This window comes from Belonocnema kinseyi, chromosome 10, assembly GCF_010883055.1.
Source record: "Belonocnema kinseyi isolate 2016_QV_RU_SX_M_011 chromosome 10, B_treatae_v1, whole genome shotgun sequence".
Classification (NCBI taxonomy): Eukaryota; Metazoa; Arthropoda; class Insecta; order Hymenoptera; family Cynipidae; genus Belonocnema; species Belonocnema kinseyi.
The window spans coordinates 72,293,149-72,308,571 of NC_046666.1; the positions used below are offsets into that span (position 1 = coordinate 72,293,149).

The 15,423-nt window shown below is 27.3% G+C and overlaps 1 protein-coding gene across 1 annotated transcript in view; it reads left to right on the top strand.

The window, feature by feature from the left end:
* LOC117181808 (serine-protein kinase ATM-like) overlaps nt 1-13,127 on the top strand; it is a 33,166-nt gene extending 20,039 nt beyond the window's left edge. The window contains exons 6-16 of the mRNA XM_033374778.1: nt 9-341; nt 1,884-2,189; nt 2,528-3,083; nt 6,891-7,360; nt 8,548-8,771; nt 8,850-8,966; nt 9,045-9,200; nt 9,302-9,447; nt 9,698-9,804; nt 9,917-10,183; nt 12,783-13,127. Coding sequence (XP_033230669.1) covers nt 9-341; nt 1,884-2,189; nt 2,528-3,083; nt 6,891-7,360; nt 8,548-8,771; nt 8,850-8,966; nt 9,045-9,200; nt 9,302-9,447; nt 9,698-9,804; nt 9,917-10,183; nt 12,783-12,958 — 2,858 coding nt within the window. The 3' untranslated portion in view covers nt 12,959-13,127. The remainder of the gene's footprint in view (nt 1-8; nt 342-1,883; nt 2,190-2,527; nt 3,084-6,890; nt 7,361-8,547; nt 8,772-8,849; nt 8,967-9,044; nt 9,201-9,301; nt 9,448-9,697; nt 9,805-9,916; nt 10,184-12,782) is intronic.
* The last annotated feature ends 2,296 nt before the right edge of the window (nt 13,128-15,423 follow it).

A 15,423-nucleotide genomic window follows, 5' to 3' on the forward strand; every position in this document is an offset into this window, starting at 1 on the left:
TTTTGCAGGTATGTTAAGTGCCCTCAAAAACTCCGGATATCAATTCCTTCTGAGTAATTTCATGAAAAACATCGATAAAACCAAAGAATCTTTAGAAATTGAAGATTTTCAATATGAATCTGCATGGCGTCTCGCAGATTGGAATATTTTATCTTCCCAGCAAAACACAGAAACCGCTGAAAACACATGTAACGATTTGCTTCATGCAGAAAAAGAAAGTTACTCCTATCATCATTATAAGTGCTTGAAATCTTTCAACGAAGACGATCTTGTAGTTTTAAAATCTGCTCTCGATTCTGCTCGATCTTCCATCATTAAGGATCTTCGGAACATCAGTTTAGGTGAGTAAATTTGAGATTTAACAATAATAATATACCACTATCTCCGAGCCACTATATTTTCACTGTCATTTAAAAAATATTTATATCCCATTTGTTGTCGGTATAATCTAAGCCCTCGAATTATACATTTTCTTCTTTTCCAACTGTTTGAAGAAAAATCTTTTAAGATTGAACAAATTTATATTTCAATACTGTTTTAAAGTATAATTTTTCAATGAAAGTCTTAATTGTCGATATATTATTTTAAATTGAATATTAATATTTTTAATTAAATCAGTAATTTGATTTAATCACATTCAAGAGTAAAAAATATCAAGCATTGAAAATTAAAGAATATAATTTAAAAGTCAATGGCTAAAAGAATAAACAATGCTAAATAAGAGCATTCATACTGTATGAATATAAATTATTTCTCATTTTCCTGTCTCGAAAACAATCCAAATTTTAAATCCTGCCTTAGTTAATAAGAATTTAAATAAAAAAATTGTGATTTTGGAAAAGAATTATGTTAAAATTAAATGAGGGAACAAAAAATGTCAATTTTTCGACTTTGATGGATGCTAAATTTACAAAAAAAGGAACTGAAACCTAAAAATTATTTCAGATTGAAAAAAACCTTTAAATGAACATTTTTTAATGCAGACAATTCTAGCTCAAAATGCATTTAAACCAAAATTTTTCTTTATTTGAAAAAAATACATGATTAGTTTAACTTTTTAGAAAAAAAAATATTTTAGACGTGGGTTAATTCTTTCATTGAATAATAATTAAGATATGGGCTTCTGTAAAATAAAAAGTTAATTTATTTTGGAATAATTCAAATATGCCGCAATTCCTATCATTTAGAAATACTTCAAAATTAAATTTATCGTGTTTAGAGGAAATGTATTGCTTTTATTGGAATTAGTGTAGTAGGGACTAATTTTCAAAGATTTTATTTATGTTTTCAAATATTTTCAATCAGAGTTTAATATTAGTTTAATTTTTTGCTATTATTCTTTTTCAATTATGTTTCTCTTCTTCTAAACGTCTCTAATTGTCTTGAAATGAAATTATCAGTTCAAGGTTTAGAATTTTCTTTTTAAATTACTTATTAAATTACTTTGAAGAAAACTTGAAAAATACCTAGAATTTTACATTTTAAATTCGGTATCAACCTTGGTAAAAGAAATTAAATTAAGAAGTTTGATATAAAATGTCTTCGTATCATAAATGATTATCAAATTAATACCTATATAAATTAGGTTTAGAATTGATAGAATAGAATGTTTTAGAATTTCAAATTTTCTTCGTAAAAACAAGCATATTACAAATTAGATTTCCTTATGTTATGCGACTTTTTTTTTAAAGCATACTGATCAATTCGAGGTCTGTTTAATTTATATACATACATGTTTATGATTTAAAAAATTGTATGTCACTAGTTTCCTACTATTTTTCAAAGTTTGTGCCACTATTGACACTATTTTATATCCCTCGAGCTCGAGCCCTGTTAATTAAAAAATGAATTCGTACTTGTAATGTATTCCTTTTCTTTTTTAGAGAGTTGCAAAGCGGTGTATCCAAGTTTGTCAAAACTCCAAATGCTTCGAGAAATTGAAGAATTGAGTTCAGTAGAACCAAATCAGTATAAAAAAATCCTTTCAGACTGGAAATCTCAGGATTATATCCGCACTAGTGAATTTCAATACGTTGAGCCGCTTTTGTGGCAAAGAAGCATCATGTGTAAAATTAAAGATTCATTTAAGAATGATAATGTATTAAGAGAGGGTCTCATAGATTTTTATTTAGAAATTGCCCAGATTGCTGCGCAGCAAGGATATTTTAAAGAAGCCTTTCGAGCATTAGGTAATAATCGATCAATTTTTATTATTCATCAGCACTATAAATCTGTCGATTATAAATTTCAATACTTATTGTAAGATTTCAAATTGAAAGTCGGAAGATTTAGCTTTAAGATTAAAGCATTCAAAATGTAACAATTTTATTTCCATTCTTCAGAAAAATAAGTAAAATTTCATATTGTCTAAGACGCAGCCAAAATATGAACTTTTACTGAGTATATTTTTCACCATATCATTAATTCCATTTTCTTTAATTTAAGAAAAATGCTGAGTTTTGAGAGAAAATTGAGTGCTAAAATGTAACTATTACGAAAATATGTCGAATTAAAATTTATTTTACAGGAACATTAGCAAAACAAGAGGGACTTTCTCCTGAAATTCGAAACCAGTTACACTATCAAGAATCATTGCTAGCCTGGATGAGTAATGACGAAGGTTTAGCTCGTTCTCTACTGAGAAATCTAATAAACCGAACATCCAACAATCCTCGTCTTCACGCAGAATCTCTGAGTGTCTTCGGAAATTGGATGGCTGAAACCCAGTCTGGAAATCGTCACACAATCTTACGAAAATACTATCTTGAATCTATCCAAACCTCTCTATCAATCGACGAGCCAACTTCGCAGGATTTAAAAAACCTTAACAACACTCAAGCGGCTCTGGCTCGATTTGCAGACGTTCATTATCGACAATTGAAGGATTATATGCAATCGCCTGAATTTGCGAGTGTGAAAACAGTGGCGCAGTTATCCTTGGATTCACATAAAGCAGACATGAATTCTAAAGACGTTGGCGTGAGAGCTGCAGCGAGTAAAAATAAAAGGCAGACTTTTATCGACGCTGCTGTACTCCAGGAAACTGAGAGAGAAAAGAATTATTATCTTCTCATGGCTCTGGAGTAAGTTATATTGCATAGAAATAATTTCTGTACTTACATTAGAATGGTTATTAGACTGGAGTTAAATTTAATTTTGAACGGTTTAAATCGACCTACCGACGTTTGAGTGGACGCGAGATTTTAGACTTTGGATAGATTTCACAAAAATGTTTAATAATTCAAATATTTACCAGAAATTTAAAAAAGTTTCAAAGCTTTCACGGAGATTTTAGAAAAATTTCAAAATATCCATAAAAGATTAAAAAGATTGAACCAAAATTTCAAATATTTCTCTGTTTTTGCAAAAATGTCATAAATTTCACTAAAATTTCAAATATTTCACGAAGGACTGTGAAGTCGGCGAAGAGTGATGAACCTTTTGTTTTAAGCCCTCTAAATAAAAATGTATTGCATGTTCGAAGTTTTCGAAAGGCAGGAAATAACCTGTAATTTTTTCTGTGATTTGAGTAGCCACTAGTGTGGTCCAAAAATGTATTCGAATTTTTTTCTCGAATTTGCGTGCGTACCACCCCCAAATTTATTCGAATCCATAAAAAAATTGCGTTTTTTAAATCTTATTTAGAGGTTCCGTAAGTCCCAAGAAATTTAACACGTATTTCCCATGAAAAATACGTTTTTGTAAATTTGATTCAGATTCGTCAGTATTAGATGAATCGATTTAAAACACAACGTTTCTCTTAACAATTATCCATAGAATACAAATGAATAATTACTTTTTAAATAGCACCCCCATAAGTATATTTTGTAGGATCCCAGAAATTTCCCATAAATGAAAAATTGGATTGTGCGACTTTGTGGCGATAAATATGATTTTTCTTGCTATTTTTTGAATACAAATTATTTCTAATACATAAAGCATTACTTCATAATGCAAATTTTATGTTTACATACATCTTCTAACCATTTTTTAAAAATTATTTTTAGCAATTTTCTCCTAGAATAGACTTAGAAAATCGCGGTATTCAGAGATTTTCCACTTATTTTCAACTTTTCACTTAGAGCGAGACAATAATCAATTAGACTTAACAGAAGTAATTGTTTAAACAATTTAGTATTATTTATAATAATATTCTTTTTGTATATTTCTAGAAAGTTGCCGTTTTTCTAAAACTATCCACTCTTTGTCTACTTTTTAATTATAATGAGGCAATAATTATTATTACTATTTTTAATATTATTGTTTAAAAATAATGCTAGAAAGTGGCGGGGTTTTTCGAAATATCGAACTTTTTATTAACTTTTCACTCAGAGCGTTATGCAGGGTGGCCGCTGGACCGGGTATCCGGGAATTTGTTGAGACCGGGAAAAACCCGGGAAATGACAGTGTATTTTTTTTGACCGGGAATTTTACAAATTTGTAGAAGAAAAATCTGTCCACGTTTCATTTTAACAGTTTTTAAATAATTAGTGGCATTGTTATGTTTTTCAATTATGTTATTATTTAGCTTACAATGCGTAATTCTAAATGTTTGTACTTTAACAATTTTCCATTGAAAACTTGTATTTCTAACCTTACATTTTTAATTTAAAGAATTTTTAAATGCTCTCTTAAAGACTTGAACAAATAAAAAATAAAAGTCTTTGATGTTGAAAATTTTTGATAAAAAAATTTTTAATCAATAAATAATTTTTTAAATTTATCTGTACTTGAAGTAATAAAAAGTGAACAAAAACGATTTGAGAAAACGATTTTAAACCAGTTCAAAATTCAAGAATTTTCAGATTTTAACACTAAAAATTAAAAGGTTACAATTTGAAAGTCTTAGTCATTAAACAAATATGAACGTGTAACTGAAAGTTTATAAACTATTTTCAACTTAAAAATAACTTCATGATAATATATTCTTAATTAAAGGATTTTATTAAATTTAAAATATTGTTTTAGTCTAAAATATTCAATTTTTAACACATTCAATTTGAAATTTTTAATTAAAAAAAAAGATTAATTATTGAATATTTAGCCATTTTTGAATTTTTATTCAAAACAAGTAAACTGAAACCAAATATTTAAAAGTAAAGAATCTTTAACTGAATTCTATGACATAGAAAGCCAAGAATCGTTAAAATTTCTAAGAGCCTTTAAACTTTGAACGTTAAAATTTTAATTGTTATATTTAAGAAATCCTTAATTTTTAAGTGAAAATTTTTAATTTTTATGTATAATTTACAAATGAACATTTGTAGAAAAAATTTGAGTAATTTTAAGGGATATTTAGAAGTTTTATAAAGATAAGAAATTATCATGCAAATTGTATAAAGTTTTCTTAAAATCTTCTAGAATCTTTTTTGAAAGTCTTGTTGAAATTTTCCAAAAACTTTTAAAATATTTTCTTTAAAAAATTTTTCAAAATGAAAAGTTATTTTTAATTTTCCTCTGAATCTTAAGAAAATGTCTTTCATTCTTTTGAAGCCTTTCACAATTCCTGAAAAGAATATAATTTTTTTGGTTTAAAATCTGCGAAAATCTACATTTTGTTTTATATCAGGCTATTATTTCAAGTTTTACATTAAGTTTGAATCTTTTCAAAACTTGTACATGTCTCTTAAAATTACTCAAATTTCGTCTACAAATAATAAATGTTCAATTGTTATTTATACATCCAAATTGTAAAGAAATTTTCAAAAATTTGCAGGATTTTCTGAAAATTGTAGACAAAATTCAATTCATTTTGACAGATATTTAGAAGTTCTGAAAAAATTTCCAAAATAATTTTAATTTTAAAACCAATTTAAAACAACTTCTAGATTTCTCAAGATTTTGAAGCTTTTCAATGACGTTTAAACTATTTAAAAAGAAAATAGTTGAATTTATCATTTAAGAAGTGTTCAGTTATAATTTTTTTCAATTTTTTAATATTTGATGTTTCTAGCTTAAAATTCCTTAAAATTATATAATTTTGAAAATTTTAAAGTTCATTTATTGATTTTTTAATTTAGAGCATTGAAAATGATAACGTGGATTTGTATTATTTTATATTGAAAAATGTTAGTACCTTCAATTTGATACGCGTAAATTATTGAGCATTTGAATTACAAAATTTTTAATTAAAAACTTTTAAATTTCAATTTTAAAAGTTAAAAATTTAACAGTTCCACTTTAAGTGCTTTCATTTAAAACTCAGTTTTTTTTACCTCAAGTGGAAAATTTTGTAGCTTTAGCGTTCCATTTTTTTAAATTTCATTGACCGTGAAAAATGTTAGCGAAACGAGAAAAAACCGGGAATTCATTTCGCCGATTAAAATGGCAACCCTGGTTATGAACAAATAATTAATCAACATTAGAACCTTTATTACTTAATCAATTTCTCTTTTTTAAATACATTTTTCCGAAACAAAATAATTATTTGAAATATTCTTTAAATTTTTAATATAGATCAAATTAAAATAATGTCAATTTTTCTTGAAGTAGTTACTGAGAGCATTTTTGATTAAATTAATGTTAATATGTCTCATTGAGCCTGAATAAAAAAAACGAAGAAAAGCTAAAAATTTTAGAAAAATACTAACCTGTCCAGCATACTCTGAGTAGATAGTTGACAAAAAGTGCAAAGTTTCATAAAAACTACAACTTGATAACATTATTTAAAGAGAATATTATTTAAAATAATAGTAAATTATTTAAACAATGGTTTTTTTTTAATTCGAAATAATTATTGCCTCACTATATTTTGAATAAAATGGTCAAAAGCGTATTTTTTCTTATGGGAAATGTGTGTTAAACTTCATAGGATTTGCCTAACCTCTGAATATAATTTTTGGTGAGGATTTTGATGATAATGGAGTAACTAATATAGATAACTTTGACAGATATTACGTGAAAACATTACAGCAAAGCGAAGAGCACAATTTCCTGATATTCAGAATCGTTTCTCTGTGGCTAGACAATATGTTTGTTCCACAACTGAATGAAGTTTTGAACCGATATTTACCGAATGTTGCCTCCTATAAATTCATTAAAATGCTGCCACAATTAGCTGCACACATGAGCGATGAGGACGATGAATTTTCATCAAAAATTAATCACATTTTGGAAAGATGTGCCCTCGATCATCCATTTCACGCTTTGCCCGTACTTCTGTCCTTAAAACATTTGTACGATGACTCTAAATTTAATCCTAAGGGTCCCAAGCATACCAAGCCGGAATCAAGAGTCGTCGGAGCGACGAAACTGATTTCGAAACTTTCCAAAACGAAAATTAATCCCATCGTACGAGAAATGGGCCAATTGCAACTTGCTTTGGTCCAGTTGGCCTATTTACAAATTCCAAACGGATCACGTGAGTATTCTTTTTTATTTTCATAATTTCATTATTTTATGAAAAAGCAAAGTACCGAAAATATAATTATTGAAGTAAAATTTCCGTAAAACGAAAATGTCTAGAATTTGAAATTATCGAAAAAAAGTAAACTACCGACATTTTTTTTGTATTTAGGTGAAGTGAATGGTAGCTTAATGGTATGATATTAATTTAAAAAAGGAAATTCCCGAAATTGAATAATTACTGAAATTTTTAATTCTCGAAAAAAATAATATTTAATTTTTATTTTATATGCGTGCAGTTTGAAATTGTACAGTTGAGAATATTTTCATATAAAAATGTCTATACTCACACAATGATAAAAGCACTTAAGTTAGGGTTTTTGAAATTATAGATGGTTTTAATTTAGGATATAGTTGAATTTGATAGTGTCATATTTTAAGAACTTTAAATTCCATTTTTTTTCAAATAAAATTCTTAAGTCTTAAATTTAAAAATTTCGAAATTTGGATTTTTTAACGCTGTGAATTTACGAAAGAAGATGAATTAACAAAAATGGTTATCCCAAAAAAGATCTGCAATTTCGTTAAGAATCCCTTCTTAATAGGATGCGTACTTTTTGTTTTATTCATGAAAAATAACGTTGAAAAAAAAATAAAAAAATGTGTGGAAATACGACGAAAGTTACGAGAAAAAAAATCTAACAAAACCTGTTTACAAATATCTGTCGGAAATCGAGCGCGAGGTGTAATTATGTTCGAGCGCGAAGCGCGTGATTCAACCCTCGCGCACCTGGGGTGGGGGGGCTCAAACTTGCAAGCAGAGCGAGCCGCGCCCGCAGCGCGCGACAAGAATGTGCCCGCGAAGCGGGCATATTTTTTGAAAATAGGGTCAACTAAAAACAAATAATCTCTGATTGGGCTGGAAATGAAAATCTGTCAACATTTGGGGAGTCGTTTAAGGCTCTAGAAATTCAAACAAAAATGACATCCACGAAAATATCAAAATTAAGAAAAAAAAATTATTTTTTCAAACATATTTTATTAACGTCCAAAACCAATGCGTTTAAAGAACGAATCCAAATTATTTATACATTTTTATGGTACTAATACGCAACCTTTTCACGCAGTTCCATTTCCAATTTACAAAATTTTTCGAAATATTGTGATTTTTTTTAAAGTGATCCCTACTTTTGAATTTCACAGAAAAACATAACATTCCAAAGAATCAAGAGATCCTAAAGATAAAAAATTTCCAAAACACGATTGTGCCAACAATAAACTTGGATGTGCGTCCAAATAAAAATTATGAGGATGTCGTAGGTGTTAGTAAATACATGCCAGTATTTGAAGCTGTTGGTGGAATTAATGCACCGAAAAAAATCGTTTGCGTAGGTACTGATGGAATATCTCGAAAGCAGTTAGTCAAGGTTGGAATCAGTTTATTTTAATGAACAACCTCTAATAGGTGAACTACTAAAAGACTTTCATTAATTTTTATTTCTTAGGGGAAAGACGATCTTAGACAAGACGCTGTCATGCAGCAAGTATTTTCTGTTATGAATTTATTGTTGAAAGCAAGCAAGGAAACAAAGCAAAGAAAATTGCACATCAGAACTTACAAGGTTTTTTAAATTTCTCTTTTTTGTATTTTCTGTTATTAAATATTTATTATTTCTGTTCGGAATTTATTATTTATTTAGGTGGTACCTTTGACACAAAGATCAGGGGTATTAGAGTGGTGTGAAAATACTTTACCAATATCATTGATCCTACTTGGTGATGGAAAAAAACCAGGAATACACAAAAAGTATTATCCAAATGATTACGATACACATAAGTGCAGAAAAATGTTGGAAGTACGTTTCGTGGTTGTTTTATGTAGTTTTGATGATATTTTTATATTGATTATATTTCGTGATTTTTAAGTATTACTACCAGGCGTTAACAATTTTTTTAGGTAGCGTCGAAGAAACCCAATGACGTAAAATTAAAAACGTACATGGAATGCTGTAAAAATTTCCATCCCGCCTTTCATCACTTCTTTACAGAAAATTACTCGTCGCCCGAAACTTGGTTTGAGAGAAGATTAGCCTACACTCGGAGGTACTATTTTTTACTAAGTTTTCTAGCATTCTAATCTTCCATAAAGCTAGGGTTATTTTTGTCCTTTTTTTTAGTTTTTTTTCAGTTTGTCTCTACTTTCCAAATGATTTTTAAATCAGTGTATTATAAAAAAGGCCTTTCAGAAAATTTTAATTTTAAATCTATTCTGACAATACTGAAATTTAAAACTATTCATATTTTACGTGCTGATATAATATTTTATCTTTTCCTAACTTTTACATTTTTCAAGTGTTGCTGTGACGTCCATCGTTGGTTACATTCTTGGAATTGGTGATCGACATTTATTAAATATTCTTCTCGACCAGACAACGGCAGAAGTTATTCACATTGATTTTGGTGAGTAAAGCAGATTTTATTAATTTTTATTTATTGTTTGAACATTTTTAATTTAATCTAAAATTATTTTCTTTAATTGTGTTTATAAGTTTATTTATAAATTAATTTCTAGGAATTGCATTCGAGCAAGGAAAAATATTACCTGTGCCAGAATTGATTCCATTTCGACTAACCAGAGATATTGAAGTGGCGATGGGCGTTTCTGGAGTTGAAGGCGTGATGAGACGATGTTGCGAACAAACTATGAAAGTTCTGAGAGAACAGAAAGAAGTTATCGTTACACTTCTTCAGGTTCTTCTTTACGATCCCTTATTTATTTGGGCGATAACGCCTTCTAGCCTGCGGCCCAATAGCGATTCGGACCAGATTATGGACAGTGGTAAGGAAAAATGATTCAGTTTTTTACAATTGTTTACATTTTTACAATGCTGAAAAACAAAAACCTATTATTTGTATTAGTACTTAAAATTTTTAACTGAGGTACGTGAAAATATGGAAATAACATCTTTAAACAATTATTAGATGAGTTATTCTTTAGTATATTATCGAAAAAATTGGCAACGTGATATAATACGAATTCTAAAATTATGCTTTTTTCTAATAGACATCTTTTCATAATTGCTTACTTAGCGATTTACTCGTTTTCTCATTCCATTTTTATATAACTAACTGGCAAATCTCGCCATTTTCTAAATATGGGCACCCTCTAAATTAAGATTTGAAAAGAATATTAACTCAATTTAAAATTAATTGAATTTATTCAAATTTTGTTTTTAAAAATTGTAAATAACGAAACGAGAGTTCCTCTGCTCAACTTTTGAGTGAACACCAGGTTTCAAGATTTTAAAGATTTTGCAAAAGTAACAAAGATTAGAAAATGTATTCAAATATTTGAAAAGATTCCCAAGATTTCACAAAGATTTAAAAAATATCAGAAAATTTAAAAAGATCTCAACGTTGTCAAAATCTTTCAAAGATTACAAAAGATTTTAAAGATTTCAAATATTTAAACAAATTTCAACTGATTTCAGAAGATTTCAGAGATTTCAGAGATTTCCAAAATATATCAAAACATTGAAGGAAATGTTTAAATATGTCAAATTATTTTAAAATATTTCAGAAGATGTTAAATCTTTCAAAACATTTTGCAAAGATTTCACAAAGATTTCACAAAGATTTCAATAATTCCACAAGGGTTGCAAAAACTTCAAATTTTTTAAAAGATTAGACAAGGATTTAAAAAGATCTTCAAAGATTAAAAAAATATTACGAAGGTTTCAAATATTTCGCAGCTAGTTAAAAGGTTTCACAAGAATTTCAAAAGATTTAAAAATGTCTCAAAGATTATTTCATAGATTTCAAAAGATTTAAATATTTCAGAAAAAAATTCAAAAATTTCAAAGTTTTTATAAGATTTTAAATATTTTAAATACTTGAAAAGATTTCACAAAGATTTCGAAAAATTAAAAATATTCAAATATGATTTCACAATTTTTTATAAGATTTGAAATATTTCAAAAGATTTTACAAAGATTTCCAAAAATCAAAAATATTTCAAAGTTATCAAAATATTTCAATAATATTTCATGATTTCAAAAGACTTCAAAAGACTTCAAAAGATTTTAAAGTTTCCAAGGATTTCAATGATATATCTAAAGATTTTTAAGATTTCAGTGGTTTTACAGGGATTTCAATGAATTCACAAAGACTTCAAACTTTTTTATGATTACAAATAATTTCACAAAAGTTTTTTAAATATCAAAATATTTCAAAAACTTTCACAAAGATTTGGAAATATTTCTAACAATTAAAAGATTTAAATAATATTTCAAAAATTTCCAAATATTTCAAAGCTGATTTCAAAGATTTTGATAAAATTTCAAATATTTCAAAGGACTTCACAAAAAATTTTAATATTTGAAAAAATTTGCAAAAATTAAAAAAATGTAAAAGCTATCAAAAGATTTCAAGAATATTTAATTATTTTAAAAGAATTCAAAAGATTTCAAAGTTTGAAATGATGTGACAAAGATTTCAAAGATTTCAGTGATTTCACAGGACTTTCAATGATTTCAAAAATTTGTAAAAAAAAGTAGTTCAAACATTTGTATGATTACAAAGAATTTTACGAATTTTTTTTAATTTCAACAGATTTTAAAAACTTTCACAAAAATCTCAAAAGATTTGGAAATATTTCAAACAGTTAAAAAATTCAACTCATATTTCAAATACTTAAAAAGATTTCTACAATATTTCAAACACTTAAACAATTTCACGAAGGTTCGTACTACAGATTTCAAGACTGATCAGCTCCTCGGAACTAGAGGAACTTGGAATTTTGATATTCCTGGGAAATCCGGAAATGTCAGGGAATTTTTTCGAGCGTGTTTATAAATTTGTTTTGAATAGAAAATTATGTAGCAATATTTTTTTCATTCGTAAAATGTACTTTATAATACTGGTATTATATTTCATTATAACAAACTACTTTATACCGTTTTTATTATTACCTAAATTCATGGACTTTAGACAACATTTAAGAAATGGTTACTTGTATGTTTCGGTTTATCATATATTAATTTTTTAAATATTTTATAATGATAATTAATATATACACGAATATCTTGTAATAATTTGTGAAAGTTTACCAAATCAAACATGTTAGGTACTTGAATTCCTAAAAACTCGTACCATTAAAAAATTACTGTTTCTTACTTATAAAGTGACGTTAAACAAATGAAGAGCAGTTATTTAATTTTACATATAAATAGTACCATTTTTATTCGTTCAGGTATTATTTACAAAAAATAACATAAACATTATTTACGATAAACTCGCGAAATTGTGTAGATATTCCCATTTTTTAATTTGAAGTAATTATTAATTAATCATGTCGAAAAATGCATGAGAAAAATTAATTAGAAATTTATCCTTTGAATGAAAAAAGATTCGAATTTTGAAAATTTCTCGATTTTCAGATTCGGAAAAGAACAAAGTCGCAGAGAGGGCTTTGGTGCGAGTTCAGCAGAAGCTAAGTGGCTTAGAAGAAGCTCTCCCATCCAGTATACAAGGACAGGTGGAAAGGCTGATTCAGCAGGCGCGAGATCCCGCTTTATTAAGTCGAATTTATTACGGGTGGCAAGCTTTTCTTTAATTCCTACCCAGTTATTCCGGAAGTATTTTATTTATGAAGAGCATTATCAACATTTTTCGATATGTTAAAGATACATATGTATTATATTACCATTATGAATGTTACTTTTGATATTTTTGTAATCTCTCTTTCGTTTTTTTCTACGTTGTTCATTAAAGTATGAGTTTCCAGTTCTTCTAGTACAAAGCGTTAAATAGTATAAGATACTTTGTAACATCTAGAATATATTAAATAAAAGTTTTGATATATTTTTTCTATAAATTGTTACCGATTCTGTTTTATTAAATTGAAAATAAATGGGCTAAGATAGAAAAATTTGATAGCGCCCGCGGATAAGGTAACAAATTATGCTTTTCGTGCCACAATTAGAGGCTTCTTTTTTAAATGTATTAAGAACTACAAAGAATGTTTTTATGGTCAAAAATAATGGAGATAATATATGGTGTCTATCCTATCTGAAAAACCTGGAATTGTCAGAGAAATTTCAAATGATGTGAAAAACATGAAAATGTCAGATGTTTCTTTAAAATCAGGGAATTTTTTGGAGAGCTTGCTTGATTGTTTTTTCTTAATTGTTACGTAAAGTTTAAGAGCAATGATTCTCAATTTTAGAAGTAGTTTATATTACTGTATTCAACTATTTTGTGAAAATTTACTTTTTTCTTAAATTAACTTTTTTTAACTGAAAATTTGTCTGCACTATTTTTGGTAGAAAATCGATCATTGTTAATTGAATATTCAAGTATCTGATTGGAAATTAATGTATTTTGTGTGAAAATTCATTCTTTTTGGTAGAAAGTTAATCTTCTTGATTGCAAATTCAACTTTTTGCTTGGAAATAGAACAGTTTGTTTGCAATTTTTTCTCTCTTGACTGATACATTTTTGTGAGTTGAAAATTCAAATCGTGCTAAAAATTCGTCAGTTTTAGTTGAATTTAACTATTTTTTAATAAAAATTACATCGTTTTTATGGAATATCAACTATTTGAAGCGGTTTAAATTGGATTTAGTATAGTAAGCAAATTAATTTGACCTAAATATGCTCTGAATTTTCAGTATGAGAAGATAAAATAAAAATCCGTTTGAATTATTATTCAAATGCCATGTCAGGAATCTAAAATATAATAATAATGATAGAAAAGTTCCATGATTTACGTGAAAAAAAACTTTGATCAAATTTACGTGAAAGCTTTGAAAAAACATTACAAAATGGTCTGACAAAACTTTGTAGATTGTTTGAACGGAAAATAAAGTTTTTTTATTTTGAATGAAAAGCGGGCCGCCCTCCTTCAAAATCTTGTTTGAAGGTTTATATATCTAAAAATAAAATAAAATATAATTGCTTATGATATGACATGCAAAATTCACTTCGGAAATTGTCATTATCCGCCGGATCAACCCTATTTGCGCCCGCCCTTTTCCTATTTAGCCAAAGTTCGTTAGTTTATTATTAAAATTATATTAAAAATATTATTAAAATTATAATGCCTTGAGTCTATAACATTTTTATATAACAAATTTGGAATGATTTTTTTAGAGAATAATTGATTTTGTAGACCTTGGAAAACATTCTACATTTTAAAAGTCTGCCATAATTAAAAAACAAAATCAATATTGTGAAAATTGAAAATAGAAAATTGTAAACAAAATCAGAAAACTGTAATGCATTTATATATTTCCGCTATGGGTCATTAAAAAAATTGGAATATTGGATATTATTTCCTCTAATTTTACGATTTTATTAAGTTAAGGGTGGAATTTCAAAACTGTATAAGAATAAATAATGATCACGTTACATCGGGCGATCGATATACAACCTTAAAATGCATAGAAATTTAAAGAAAGAAAACTAGTTATTAATTTATCTAAAAAATGTTGACGAATATTTTATTATTTACAATATGATGCATTATGCAAAAAAATATTCAATAAAATTAATGTCCGATTGACCATAGCATTGCGATGCTTAAGCGACTAGAATAATAATTTTTGTATCAAAATGTTATAGAGTTTTGAATTTCCAATATGCCTCGACTTACCAAAACGCGATTTTTATTTTTTTAAAGTTCTCAAGCGAAAACTATTTCGAATTTTGCACTACTTTTAACGCTAAAATAATGGCCTTCGATTCTAAGTAAAAATTGATAAAAAGTCCCGGATTTTGAAAAAATGGCTCTTATACACTTTGAATTTCCACCTTTCAAGTGTAATAATATTTTTGTATGGCAGTTCGGAACTAAAGTAAAAGTATAATTTTTATAAATATTCTCGTTCAGCAATTTAATTATTTTCATGCTTCAAAAATATTTCTGAACTTCTAATCGTTTGTGACACTCACCGCCAGAGTACGCTGAAAAATTATTGTTGTAACACGCGGAGCCGAATTTGGCGCGGAATTATCCCGAATTTAAAAGTTCAAAAATTTCACGTTGATTTATTAAAATAGATCCTGTTCGGCTCCGTT